The sequence below is a fragment of the Hypomesus nipponensis genome, chromosome 23 (genome assembly GCF_054491055.1).
Source record: "Hypomesus nipponensis isolate SF chromosome 23, ASM5449105v1, whole genome shotgun sequence".
NCBI lineage: Eukaryota > Metazoa > Chordata > Actinopteri > Osmeriformes > Osmeridae > Hypomesus > Hypomesus nipponensis.
Window position 1 is genome coordinate 5,226,791 of NC_140383.1, and position 13,618 is coordinate 5,240,408.

General features: G+C 41.6%; 1 protein-coding gene across 1 annotated transcript in view; it reads right to left on the bottom strand.

Moving 5' to 3' along the window:
* Window positions 1-13,618, bottom strand: part of LOC146233753 (glypican-6-like) — a 55,008-nt gene that overhangs the window by 26,566 nt on the left and 14,824 nt on the right. Inside the window, exons 3-4 of the mRNA XM_084688629.1 lie at window positions 7,711-8,102; window positions 3,930-4,095 (exon numbers count right to left, since the gene is read on the bottom strand). Of these exons, the coding sequence (XP_084544755.1) occupies window positions 3,930-4,095; window positions 7,711-8,102 (558 nt within the window). The remainder of the gene's footprint in view (window positions 1-3,929; window positions 4,096-7,710; window positions 8,103-13,618) is intronic.

Below are 13,618 nucleotides of genomic sequence, written 5' to 3' on the forward strand. Positions count from 1 at the left end.
GAGCCTTTGCATAGGAGACATTTTGGTCCAGGTGTGAGGTCTAACTTTCAGCCATGCGCAAGCCCCTGGTGGAGTGTCGGTTTTTTTTTCTGCCAATATTTTATTCATGAGTATATCTTCACAAAGGACAGGAAATGTTGTTTGCTGGATTTTTCAAGGAATGTGGGTTTGTGGTCGACTTCAGTTACTCAGTGAAACAAATCATGCAATTAAAGAGGAATGAGCAGATAGAATCGATGCAGATCACTTCCTGTTTGGTGGCGTGTCTCCCCAGACAGGAAAAGACAACTCTGGACAGCTGCAGAGCAAAAGTAGGGTACATGGAGCTGTCAGGTGGCCAAGTGGAACACTTTTAGATTGTGCTAAAGTATTAGCACATTGGAAAAAGGAAAATGGGTTTCTATCATTGCTGTCAACCCCTACCTGTCAACACAAAAAATGATAATGACATGTTGGGGGGTAAACTAGAGACGGCCGTATTCATCACCACAGCATGTAACTGATGTCCAGACCCCATACGCTGAACGAGACATCAGTTCTGCCTCTGACAGCCCAATACACAACGTCCTAAAAAACAGTCCTGAATAAGATACTTAAAAACATCAATCAACTGAAAAGATGTTCCTCCATCAAGAGCATGTCAAGATGCCTCAAGAGGTGTAAAGAACATTCCAACAACTGCAGAATAAATACAAAAATGATGATACAAATAAACAAATACACATTTATGCAAAGCACACAGTGCTGTTAAACCCGGGAGAATGTGCCCAATAAAGCATGCTGATGTGCAATTGCTCAAGTGTGCACGACATCTGTTCATTAGTTACTCAATGCTTCAACTGGTTCTTCTCTTCAAAAACATCTGGCCACCAATCTAATCCATCTACACCAGACCAACTAGGCCACACTTACTGTATACGTCATACAAAACACACTCCAAACAATGCCTCTATTTTTCTATTTCAATTAACATGTTATTATATTTCAGGGAGGAATATGAAATATATCACCTGCCATCTGCTTCCATAATAGTCTTGGAGTGATTCAGTGGGCACAAATGGATAAAAAACTGGCTACTCAGTGAACCCAATATAATCCATGTGTATATTCCATCTAATTAAACAAATATCTCTGGAGGAAGAGAGAGACAAATACCTTGCTGTTTACAGATCCCAATTTGTATCCATACTTACACTGCTCCCTATGCATGTAGTACTGTACATACTGAATGACTCTCGGGCCAACATCTTTCATGTCCAATTCACTGATAATCTTGGACATGATCAGATGATAGTGATCTCATTTAAATAATTCACAATCTCTGAGTCGTGAATCAGAGATTGATTTCATGTTGTTGATGACACTGACATTAGCCATCTGAAAACTTGGTTAATATCTACAGGTGGTAGACACAACTCCATTCTTGAGTGCAAGACCTTTCTGTACTCTGAAATAATGATGAGTTATTCAAAAGCCACATTGGGCCCAGAAATCATACAGCATTTCACATTTTTGATCAAAGTAAAATATCTCTCATATTGTATTTGCTAGTACCATTTGTTCTCTGCCTACGGCTAAGAAATGTGCAGACTGGCTAGTCTTGCCACCTGAGAGAGATTTAAAACAAAACAAATGTTCTTTTTAGAAAAAAATATGACTGAGAGCTGCTTCCCAGAGGTATATAATTGAGAAAGTTGGCATGAAGACTAGTATGTTGTCTTCAGTGTCCAAAGACATATGCAGAAATACTAAGACTTGAATTGGTTCACATTGGTGCTTAACATGCTGTACTAATAGTCCCATCTTTTAATATGCATCAGCCAAGCCTAATCTGTGTTTTCATAAATAACATAATTAAATCCTTTCAAAGACGAAAAAGAACATGCACACATCCACCAATATAATGTGAGCTTTATTCAGACTCTCCCATTTATCGTCTTCGGTTATGCGTACACGGAAGCTCAGAATTGGCACAAAGCTATTCTGAGAGGAGATGGATGTTAGGCAGCAATTCATATTTCTGCAGAATGAATGGAGGCACAGCTGCATTGAATGAACAGCTGTTTTAGCCTGCTTTTGGCAGGGCCTCCATAGTCCCCCTGCCCTACACACTGACACTGTGGATAAATAAAGGTCAGATGTAGCCTTATGTGACTTTTTTTGTCCTCAACTTCTGTCAGAAGTTTAAATGCTAGGAGTGTTCTTCCCAGCTGGATGGAGGGATGCAGTGAGGAGGTGGCGAGGGGGGGAAAAAAATCGTTGCTATCGGGAGCTCAGCTTCCAGCTGTAAAGGATTTCTCACTCCTTGGTTGAATTAGCTTTTCACCTCCGTGGTATCTCGTCTTCTCTGGTCAGTGGAGCAGACATATGCTGTTGGCCTCGATACATGCCTCCGGAGTCAAGATGAATATCTTAGCTTAAGCTCTGGTGCCACATCCGTGTCTGTCTCCTAGGCTTCTGTGTTCTCTTTCACTCTGTGCCTTCCAGTCACTGGTTACTTCATTCTGTACACGGCAGCCGAAATAGCTCGGGGAAATTCAACTTTTACATGAGTGAGTCATATTTTGAAGTCTGTTTTGACGCCGCACAAGTTCCTCACACCACAGACGCTCAATACGTAATCATACAGGCCCCACCTCGGGTGACATTTATACATCGCTGTCTTCTCTGAGAACACTGTAGGGTTAGCTGAGGTTTTCGAGTTTTCTTTGAGTCTATCCTTTCCCAACTAACTACGTAGGAGCGGTGAGCACCACAGGGGTCACCTCACTGGCAGACACACGCTCGCATCTGTAGCGTCTGAGAACCAAATCAATATCTCTTTGTGGTTGGACCTTGAGCTAATTGAAAATCTTTCAGCCCATAATGAAAATAAAATGTCAGACAGCCAAAAGATATAAAAATGACATTTAATCCACACCTTGGGAGCAATTATTCAATTTAGAGTAAGGAGAATTCTGATGACGTGAGAATGAGCGTTTCCAGTTGGGTTGACTCTGCAGAAACACCAGAAATGTATAATTCAGGGGGGGGGGGGGGAACTAAAATCCTACTCAAACAACCGAAGCTTCTGAGAGCAACTCACTGGTTGACTTATCTCTTAAGAATTGCCATATTACAAGGTTCGGTGACTGTCCTGTGGGGTTAGCAGAAAACTGAGTATGGCTGAGTGCCTTCCAAGACATATTTCAAAACACAGACAGTACATCCCATGTTCTCTACCTTTCCCCCTTGAGCAACAAGGGTTCTCATACCATGTGAATATTAATCTTAGGAAAGTCACATAGCTCCACAAACATTTCACAGTGCTGTATTTAAGATGGGGCCTCTGCTGTTCTGACAGGCTGTAGCTACCCAGAGAGCTATGACCCCTTTTCAACTGCTTGTTTCTGACAGCCAGCATGCCATGTGCCTCTGAAGTGCAGTTTGCTACCACGCTCGCTCGAGCTTTAGTACAATCCAGCCCTCGTGACATATCTTAAATGAAGGATCTGAAAAAGGCATCCTATTAAATAGATAAATGTCATGTTACATTCATATTTGTAATCTTTCTTTCTCTTTCCATCTGAACAAGCTGCTGTTCCTCACAGGACCTCTGTTCCCATCAGTGTGTTGCTGCCCCCCTCCAAGTCCCCATTTAACACAGCAGGAGACTAGACTCCCATGAACAAAGCCTTTTCATCCACTATGAAATGTCGACAAAAGGAGGATACCAGCAGAGAAATGCACCCTTTTATCTAAATGCCCAAGTCATGTCAATGGAACATTCAAAACATGAAAGAGATCTGAAAGTATCTCAAAATACGCTTTTTTCTTACCACTAAAAACCCCCCCCATAAAAACGTCGATATTTTGCTTTTGTGCCGTTGTGACATGACACGTCTAGATACTAGAACAGTCCGAGACAAACCCAAAGGGGCGGGTCTTACCGATGTAGTGGTTCCACTCTGGATCCAGGTCTGCTTGGTTGGCGAGACACCCCTTCATGACATTGAGGCAGTAGTTGTTACAGGGCTTGACAGCAGGCATGGCCTGGCAGTAGGGGCAGTACAGCATCTTGGTGAGAGCGCGGATGCAGGCCGGGGTACTGCTCACCTACAGAAGGGGGACAGGAAGGTCAGAGGAACCCTGTAACCCACAAGACTGTTCCACCGATCCTGTACTGGGCACAGCAACGACAGAGGGTCAATCTTGCATTATACTAAAACTGTTACACTTTAATGCTGCAGTGCTAGGCTATCAAATGTGTCTATTTGCCATGAAATGATCTGTTCTACAAACCATCATTGAAATAAAACTGATTCAAATCATTTGAATGACACATTTTCACAATTATACCCATACCTCTTTCAGAACAGTTAAGAAAAACCTGCAAAGCTGGCTCACACAAACTCAAAGAGAAAGCAATGGGATGGGTAGTAAAAAATGTTTTTCCTGTCTAAAAGCACTGCACAGCAATACAGAATTCTCCAGGGGTCAAGCTAAGTTTGAGACTGCCAAGGCTAAGACACTGTTTGGGATGCAGAGGGATATGCTGCCTTGCTACACTGTCGTCATATCTACAATACCTCTCCATGGGCTCAGAATGCATGAGGACTAAATGCATTAATATTAACATGGGAGGTTGTAGAAAATGCAGCACAGGTGAACAGCAGTGTGTCGGATGAACAAAACAAATATCAACACAGATGCTCAAAGTCTCACGGGGAACAACGAATGGCGTTATCTCTCTTCTTCACACTGAGAAAGCCAGCTCCACACTTCCTCAACATTGCTGCAAAAGCCAATGCTTGTGGAGCAGCTTCTCCCTGAATTCCAATTTGTACACTGGTAACTGAAAAGCGAGCTTTTCGGGTGCTTGTGTTTTGTGTGTGCCTTCTTAACTGTGTGTGTGTGTGTGTTCTATGTAGGTCCATTGACTAATAGTTACAAACAGAGTTCAGTTTTTTGGCATTTGTACTTCCAATGTATGTATCTATCCAAATTTTTTAAATCCATTGCAAATCAAAAAAGCACATTTTACTTTGGTTCAATAGGCTGTGAACAAAGAATCACATGTTTATGAGATTGGAAATTATGTAAAGTGTAAGGAACATATGATGTTGTCCACTAGTGTACAGTTTCACGTACTAGTTTAAAGGAACACAGAATGTTGTCATGTCCTAGTTTAAAGACATACAGAATGTTGTCATGTACTAGTTTCAAGTTTCTAAAGAACCTAGACACTGCATGAACTTGGTGGGAGCACAAGACTTGTCACTGTTGGAAGTCTCTGTCTTTTAGTGGTTTCTGAGCAGTCTAAATGTTTGATCTGATTGGACCCCTGCTTCTCCTCAACCCACCAGTGAGCAGCCACTGAGGAGTAGAGGAGGCAGCAACTGCCTTCATATGGCAGGATCAAACACACACACACACACATACACACACCCGTGACAAGACAGGTTTCAGACATCTAATGGTAGCACGTCTGCTCGGCTTATTACTCAGCCCTGACACTGATCACTCAGACAATGTCATTGTGGCATCCCTACAAACTTTCAAGTGGAGTGCAGGTTGACGAGTTGGAGATAACAAGGGTGAACCTTCTTTCAACTGTTTCCATGGAAGTTCTGGGTGGTTGTCGTAGGAAGTATCTACGAGATGTCTAATTTCTTTGTTCTGCGGTTGCAAAGCAACAGATAAAACACACAGGTTGGTAAAAAAAATAAAAAATAACACAATGGAGTCTGACATCAAAGGGAAAGATCATCCTGAGGTAATCTAAAAGCAAGTTCAACTTCATTTCGTCACCTTTTTCGAACAGTCGAGCACTGAATAGAAAGTCAATGTTCGTGTCAGAACGACAATAACCATAATCTCTAAGCTTGTTTCTTTACAGAAAAACTGTCCATCACCGACATCTGAAAAAAGCAGCTCATTCTCATTGAAAGGCTCTGCTCTGCAGTCCTAAAGCCTGGTCTGGAGTATGGATTCAGTGCATTACAGTCTCACTAAAGCTGGGTTTATTCAAATGACAGTGGATAAGCACGTCAAAGCAGCTCCTATTATTAGAATCAAAAGTCAGATCATCACTTCACATGACACCGAAACACAAACAGTGGAGATATATTTGGAAGAATCGTAGTGTAGTCTTTGATACCGTCTGAATTTTGTCTGGAAGGAGACATTCAGACAAGTCTTTAGTTCCTGTGTGCCCTCTCTGTTGTCTCTCATGAGCTGTGAAGCGGTGTGATGTACAACACCGGCTACTGTAATTCAATAAACGCCCCGCCAGTGATAGACGTGGATGTCACATCTCACATCAGCCGCGCCACAGACGCCTCCTCTGGGGTGTCTCGTTCCATTAAGCCTAAACCCAATCCAGGCTCGTGAGCTCAGACCCCGCGGATCAAGAGGACACGGCCCCCGCCACATGACCCGAGTCTCAGGTCCCTGGGAAATGCCAGAGGTGAAGCAGGGACATTCTGGCAGCCTGGATGTGTGTCCCTAGGGCGGATAGTAACCACTCATTCTCAGGGCGGGCTCATAAACTTGGTCTCATCAGTGGTGGAAATAGTGAGGCACTCTCTGTGTAGCTCGCTATGGGGGGGGGGGGGGGGGGAGGTTCATGTCGAGATACTTGAAAGTTCAGGGATCAGGCTTCTTCATTATACAGCATAACTCCAATAGATTACGGTGAATGTGACACTATGCGATGCTAATTGCTCCTACCTTTTGAAACTATTGAGATCCATCGTGAAGTCAAAAGTGAAGTGGTCGACCACGTAAGACAAAATGAAACGAAACATTTTCAGTTAGAACTGCACGCAGACACATGCGCAGACTCATTTGGGAAAAGACACGTAGACATAGTCACACAGGTACACAGACCCACACGTGCACACACATTGATAGAGACAATGAGTCATGAAGCGGTGAAATGGGCATCTATCAGACAGGAGTCTCCCAGGGTGGAACATGGGACTAAAACCTGCATTAACGTCGTTATGAGCAGTAAATGAGTCATCCAGAAAGCAGCCCCCACCTTGTTGTTGAGTGAGGCTAATTCCAAGCCTAAGACTCCTTGCTTTTCCTTTTAATCTTATTTTGCACACGATCGAAACTACACACACTCCCAGGGCAATATGATATACTGCAGCGGCAGCAGTACGATTACATCACATCAAACAGAATACTCAGGCCTGAGCATGATTAATGGCTCCTATATGGAGTTAACAAATATTGGGAGATAGAGATACAAACATTTGCGGCACACTTTTTCTCCTTTTTCACTCTATAGCTTAAGGCAAGCAAGTCTCCCAGTACCTTCATTCTGCCAGTCTGTCTCCCAAACAATGCAGGATCTCTGCAGTGTTATTACTCAGAGCCCCGAAGACCAACCAACCGTCTAGTATACCAACTCTTCTAGAACAGTATAGAGGGCAAAACATGATGCTGAGCCATGAAATACCATAAGAAATCCTCACCCCTGCTGAAAAACAGAAACATGACAAGCTTGCTCAAAATTATGTTGGATGTTACTCAACTCAGGCTTTCAGTTTACTCATCACAATTTGTATAATAAAATACTTTGATTAGTCACCTATCTGCTTCATGTGATGGAACTGTGCTAAATAAAAACATGATATTGCCATGTCTGCTACATCCCAAACTTGGCAACCATGTACTGTATAGACAGCTTTCTTGGTCAACAGAGAGGCTGGTTATTACCTTGGAAACTCGGTTGGCTACCTCTCGGCCAACGGAGAGGCCCTGGACGAATGTTCGTGCCGCAATAAAGGCCCTGGTAACCTGAGCCTTGAGTTTCCTGGGCACGTCTCCAAACGGTTTGAGCTGGTCCGTGTACTTACTGATACACTCCAGATAGTCCTCCGTGATAATGTACTGGGAATTGAGCAGGGTGAACATACGCTCCAGCAGACGAGACCAAAAGTCGTTGAGCATTTCCTCCAAGTTAACGTTTCCTCCTGTGTAATAGCGTTTTAGCTCAGCAAACAGGTTCTGGAATACTTCGGAATTCTGCATGTAAGGCTTGCCATAGGTCCTCACGAACATCTCGTTCAGGGACTTCTCAGTATTCTCCAGCAACTCCAGGAAGAATTCTGGTTTGGAGGGGAGACAAAAAGAAAGAGGGTATAAATGTCTACAATTCATATCTCAAAGTGTGCACATAGTAACCAGAGCATCAAATCTGTTCAGGATTAATAAAGTGAATTGAATCAAAGTGAATTGTGTATGTTCCCATGAGTAAAGTCAAAACATTGTGTCATTATGTATAGATATATTCACACTGATAAAACAAATAAACTTAAACGGGAACACACAGTGGTATTTCTTCATGTAATTATTCGTCAAACGGTATAAATCACAGCAGGAACGGATATAGCAAATCAAATAAAAACTGTATATTAACCACTTGGCATTTTTATTCTTGAAAGACAGACACTGTTTTACAAGTGTGACATATCCATATAGTATACCATTACACTCTGCAGCCAAGATTAAACTGTTAACTCACATATGTTTATCAGGTTAACACCTTGAGGGAGTATGCATCAGTGACATACAGTGTGTTCTTCAAGACTGAGGTATTTATGACTGTAACTCTATATACCATTAACTGCTCACATTTCAGGCTACCCTGTTTGACATCCAAAGTCAATCAATCAAACTGAATCTAAAGCACTCATTTATACCATGTTTGAGACAGTTTGAAGATATTTTTTGAGGCATTACAGTCATAATCCTCTCAAAATATATAATCAAATATTGATGATTGTTTATTATTGAAACTGCATTTTAAATGATTTCCTTCAATAGTAAAACATTAAATTAAAAAGGAAAATGTGTAATGTTAGAGATTTATAGTATGTGTTGAGAAAACCAACCATAGTAATGATAATGATTAAAAAGTGAATTATTTGCTGATTATAAAATTATGTATTATTACTCAACTTGATTTAAAAAAAATTTTTTTATATCTATCCAAAAGCAGTTTTGGAAAACAATATTTCCTGAGATTGTTGTGGAGGATCATTATTTTTCGAGCATCTCTACGCTTAATAGAGAAAGAATGGCACACAGCCACAAGTTACATAGAAAAACTCTTTCCAAAAAACAGAGACTTTTCAGCCTTCTGGATGAAAGATTGAGGCTATATTCTTTGTCAACACTGCGTAATATTTACAGAATGACCTAAATGGATGAACGGAAACTTCATTGAGGTGATGTCTGCCATATTATGCTCTCCACGATGACAGGCTTGACTTTCAAGTAGTCTGATTAAATTTGAATAGGGTTCACACCTTTTTCTGCAAATTAGGAACACTGAGTTCAATAGTTCAAAATTATCAGTATGAAGGTTCCATGACTACCATACTAAACTACTTTTATTCAGATTCAGACACATTTTATCAAAACATAGCATTAAACGATATAGTCCTTCCTTGGCCCCTGTATGCCACGATGAAAAACAAGAGATACATGGACCGTACGCGATTATTCGCATGATTGAAATTGGTTTGTCTGTCGAGAACCAGCTTCTCTCCCAGGGTGGTCATGCGGCTCTCAAGATTCTGAACATCTATCAGGTATGAATTGAGGGGCCTTGTTAAAATGGTAATGTCACTAAGTGATCACTTGTGCTCTGCAATAAGAGAGAAATCCAATTACATTAGGAGCAACACATTAGCAACCTCCACACACTGAAATGGTCCTTGGGAAATGCAGCTCTGAATAAAACTTGACCGGCATTATCCCATTTCCACATATGTTAATTACTGTATCAATTGCCCTCGAAAAAGACACAACCGACATGTCATCTATCGTCAACACCATTTTACATACTGTTCATTTGCATAGCTTTCCTGAATAAAAGCACATGTAAAAGCAATTACATTCAGATCTAGCTGTATCGTTCTAGCTTTTTACTGACCCCAGAAACACATTTTTTATGGTTTTCAAATCATTCAAATGATTATTTACATTTACATTTTTGACTTAAAAGACACATTCAACTTGGGTAGTCTACCTGCATCTCCATCGGTATTTTCCAGATGGTTAAAAGGTCAGATATAAGCCTAATTAACAAAGTGAAATATGGTACAACTCTCCCACACATTATGGCATGGAAAGCATCTGATTTAACGAGGTCAAAAGACTTTAATGCAGACTTTTACAGTAGCTAATGTGTTAAGGACCCATCACTAATGAGGGTACTTATTAAAATGGTATAATGTTTAGTAAGACAATATGCTGTCTTGATGATAGATGTGATTTATATCTTTTTATATAGCACGGTGAGCTCTTTTTGTGGCCAACATCTAAATATATTTTGGAGTTTTTTGGTACTTCTTTTGGTGTGTGCATGTGTGTGTGGTGGTGATAGTTCTATTTTCAGTGGTGGAAAATGATTCTGTTTTTCTGTTTTTACCTGAGACTTTAATGTTGGTGTTGTTGGACTCCAGTTTCTGTGTCTCTTGGGACATAATTATATCAAATTGCATTTTCGAACATTTATCCCTCACTACAGGGACGGTGAAAAATACAGATGAAGACAAGCTTGTCATGGTTTCATTGAGTTGACTTGCTATTCCTACATTTACCAATGTAATGCCATGAAACTTGCAGAGAGTTGGATGATGTGCTAAGGTCATTGATAACAATTTAAAAAATGCTACAAGATGGCAGTGTTAAGTGAACCAATTATGCACGATCTGCACTTATCACCATGAATTTTCCTGATTCCTTGTGCTTAATCAACATGATTTGATTAATGATATGCAAAAGTCTATGGTATCAAGTGATATGCTTTCTGATTAATGACATGTTTGAAACTAATTTCATTATGAATGAAAGGATTGGCAAATATCTGTGTGGAGTAAAATCTTCTCCCTTTTGGATGAGCTGAGCTATTAATCGAATACAATCAACATAATGGAAGCAGAATTAATTTTCAAGTATTAAGTATAGTCTGTATCTTTGATATGACTCCAAGCTCTAATTCAGAACATCTAATTCAGAACAATTACAATGAATAATTAACACTCACATTATGGGTGACCTCATTGCAGTTAAGTGACTAATACCTTTAGTTAAAAGACAATTTAACATAATTACAGATAATCCACGAAGAGGATCATACTTATAAAATCGGGTATTACGTCAAAAAATGTCATTTATGAGGAGAACTCATGTAAAGACCTGATAAATCTTAATAATTAAGAGGTCTGCCCAAATTAATGCCTGCAAGTGCAGCTAGCAGAGAGTACAATGACCCTTAAATGTTGGACAAGACTGATGTTAATACCCTTAACTCGTCTAGAATTCATTACTTTGCGCTGATGAGGCTCAGTACAGTACTGGGCCGTTCCTCGCTGAGCGCAGCGAACTGTGTGAGGAGGCTAAACGGAGCCCTTCTCTCTTTGATGAAGTGTGAGCCTCGCTCGCCCTGAGACAGAACCTCTCTCTCCAGCCGAGGCCTGCTGTGGTCTGGTCTCCTGACAAAACACGCTGCAGATCCTCAGATCTCTTCTAAACCAAGCTTTTCTAAAGCAAATATGTGAAGCCCATGCATAGACACACACACACACAAAAAAAACCATTGATGAATCACTGTTTCTCAATGGAAGGCCCCCGGGTGTGAGGGAAAGTTTTGAAAGACAGTGAGGAGCGGCCCACTGGGCTTCAGTGCACACCCATCAGAGGTGGCTGTGTATTGGGATGACAGTGTGCAACTGTGTGACATTGTTAAGGGGCCACAGTGTAAAGTTGGACCCTGCGGCCTGTAGTTAATTACAGCAAGGTCCCCTGAGCGGTGACCAGCAGTAACTCAAACAGGGCTCTCAGCCACAGACAGACATCCCGAGCAATTGGGATTCAGGAAAACTATGGGAGATATCAAAATGACAGAGTACATCACCAACCAAAGCATAACCCCTGCTTTTGAAGAGACCCTTGACTGCTGTGCAGCATTCACCCAATTGGGATCCTGGTGGCAACAACAATGTTATGATGTTGCTGGGGTGAGAGATTATACTTGAGGCAAAGTCGTAAAGCCCCTAGTTTAAGCTGACAGTAAAAATATGGAGGTCACATAATTAAGGCAACATGCAGGGATAACAGCAGACAGTTTCAACGGCTCCATCCATCACTAGCTGGCGGGTCATTTATAAACCCTTAATACTAAAGACGCAGCAACCTCAACATTGACCCGTTGTGATTATCTTTGGCAGCCTCTGTGCAGCAGGGTTTGAGTGTGAAACCAATTACAAAGAAGATCAATTCAAAGACTGTATTGCCCCCACCTACAGAAGGGCAACTTTATGTTTTACGACACAATGTAAATTATGCTTCTAGGCAAAGTATGCCTCTGTGGGTTTAATAAGCTTTCATAATATAAGCAAACAGTACCACCACAGCCCCTGGGATGAGACAGTGCCCTGATGATGTTGTCAGGCAAACTTTCTTAGAGCAGTCTATAATAACACTACCCATAGCTTTGTATCCCACAACTACAATGACATAGTTGATGGTTTCTCCGGTAGAGCTTACGTAGCATCTCTTCTCCTCCAGCAGCTCTGCGCCCCGTTCCAGATCGCCCCACCATCTCTATCACCATGTGTTCACCACAGAGGCCACAACGTAGGGTACACACAGAGTACACTCCTCCATCTTTCAATGGCTCGAAAGAAAACATGCTGTGTCCTTGCTGGGAGGGGTGGCCCCATACTCCACCTGTCAATTAAAGGGGCCGGTCTGAAGGGAGGAGAATGTCTGCGGAGGGATGGGGGAATGAGTTTGGAATGGGCCTTGTACTACTTCAGCAAACATGACAGCAGTGACCTTTTATCCTCTGTATGCCTCTGGATTATTGGTGTGTGTTAGCTGTTATGAGTCACACACTGCTGGTTTGGGGAGGAGAGGGAAGAGGGCGGGAGGCAGGGGGCGTGGAGGTAGGTGACTGGAATATGCTTTCAAATCAAAGGAACCATCAGGAGACAAGAAACAAAAAGTATAATTTCTTATATATAATTTTGTATAATTATATAATGTGTCATTGTTGTCAAAAACGACAAACGGGTTGGGATGCAGTTGATTTCCAAGTGTGTGAAAATCTGTTCTATAGGATTATTAGCATGCAGGTCACTGTGGCAAAGAATTCAGAGTGTGCCGCTCCAAATAGGATTGATTATGCAAGTCTCACTTCATTAATATTCCGTTGTGATCCTCAGAACCATGGTGTTGGTGGTCAACGAATGGCCAGCCATTGATTAGTAATTAAGACCCCCCTCTCAGTCTTTAATGAGCTAAACGGGGGAGAAATCTGTAGGCTTGTTATTTCTCTCATTTCTCAAAGCAGATGAACTGCTTCTCTGAGTACTGGGATATGGATTACTGCCAAACACTGAAAATACGTTCATGCTACGCTGTATGCATGAGCATATCAGCAAACATGGGGAGAATCATGGTGATTCACACTAATAGAGTCTGTGCTATTGACAATAATCATTGAGCTGATGACCTGTTCCACCACCCCCCCCCCACACACACACACAGACACACTCTTAGTATTGCATTCCAGCTGCTGCTGGTCTATGGGGTGACGGTGGGGGTGATG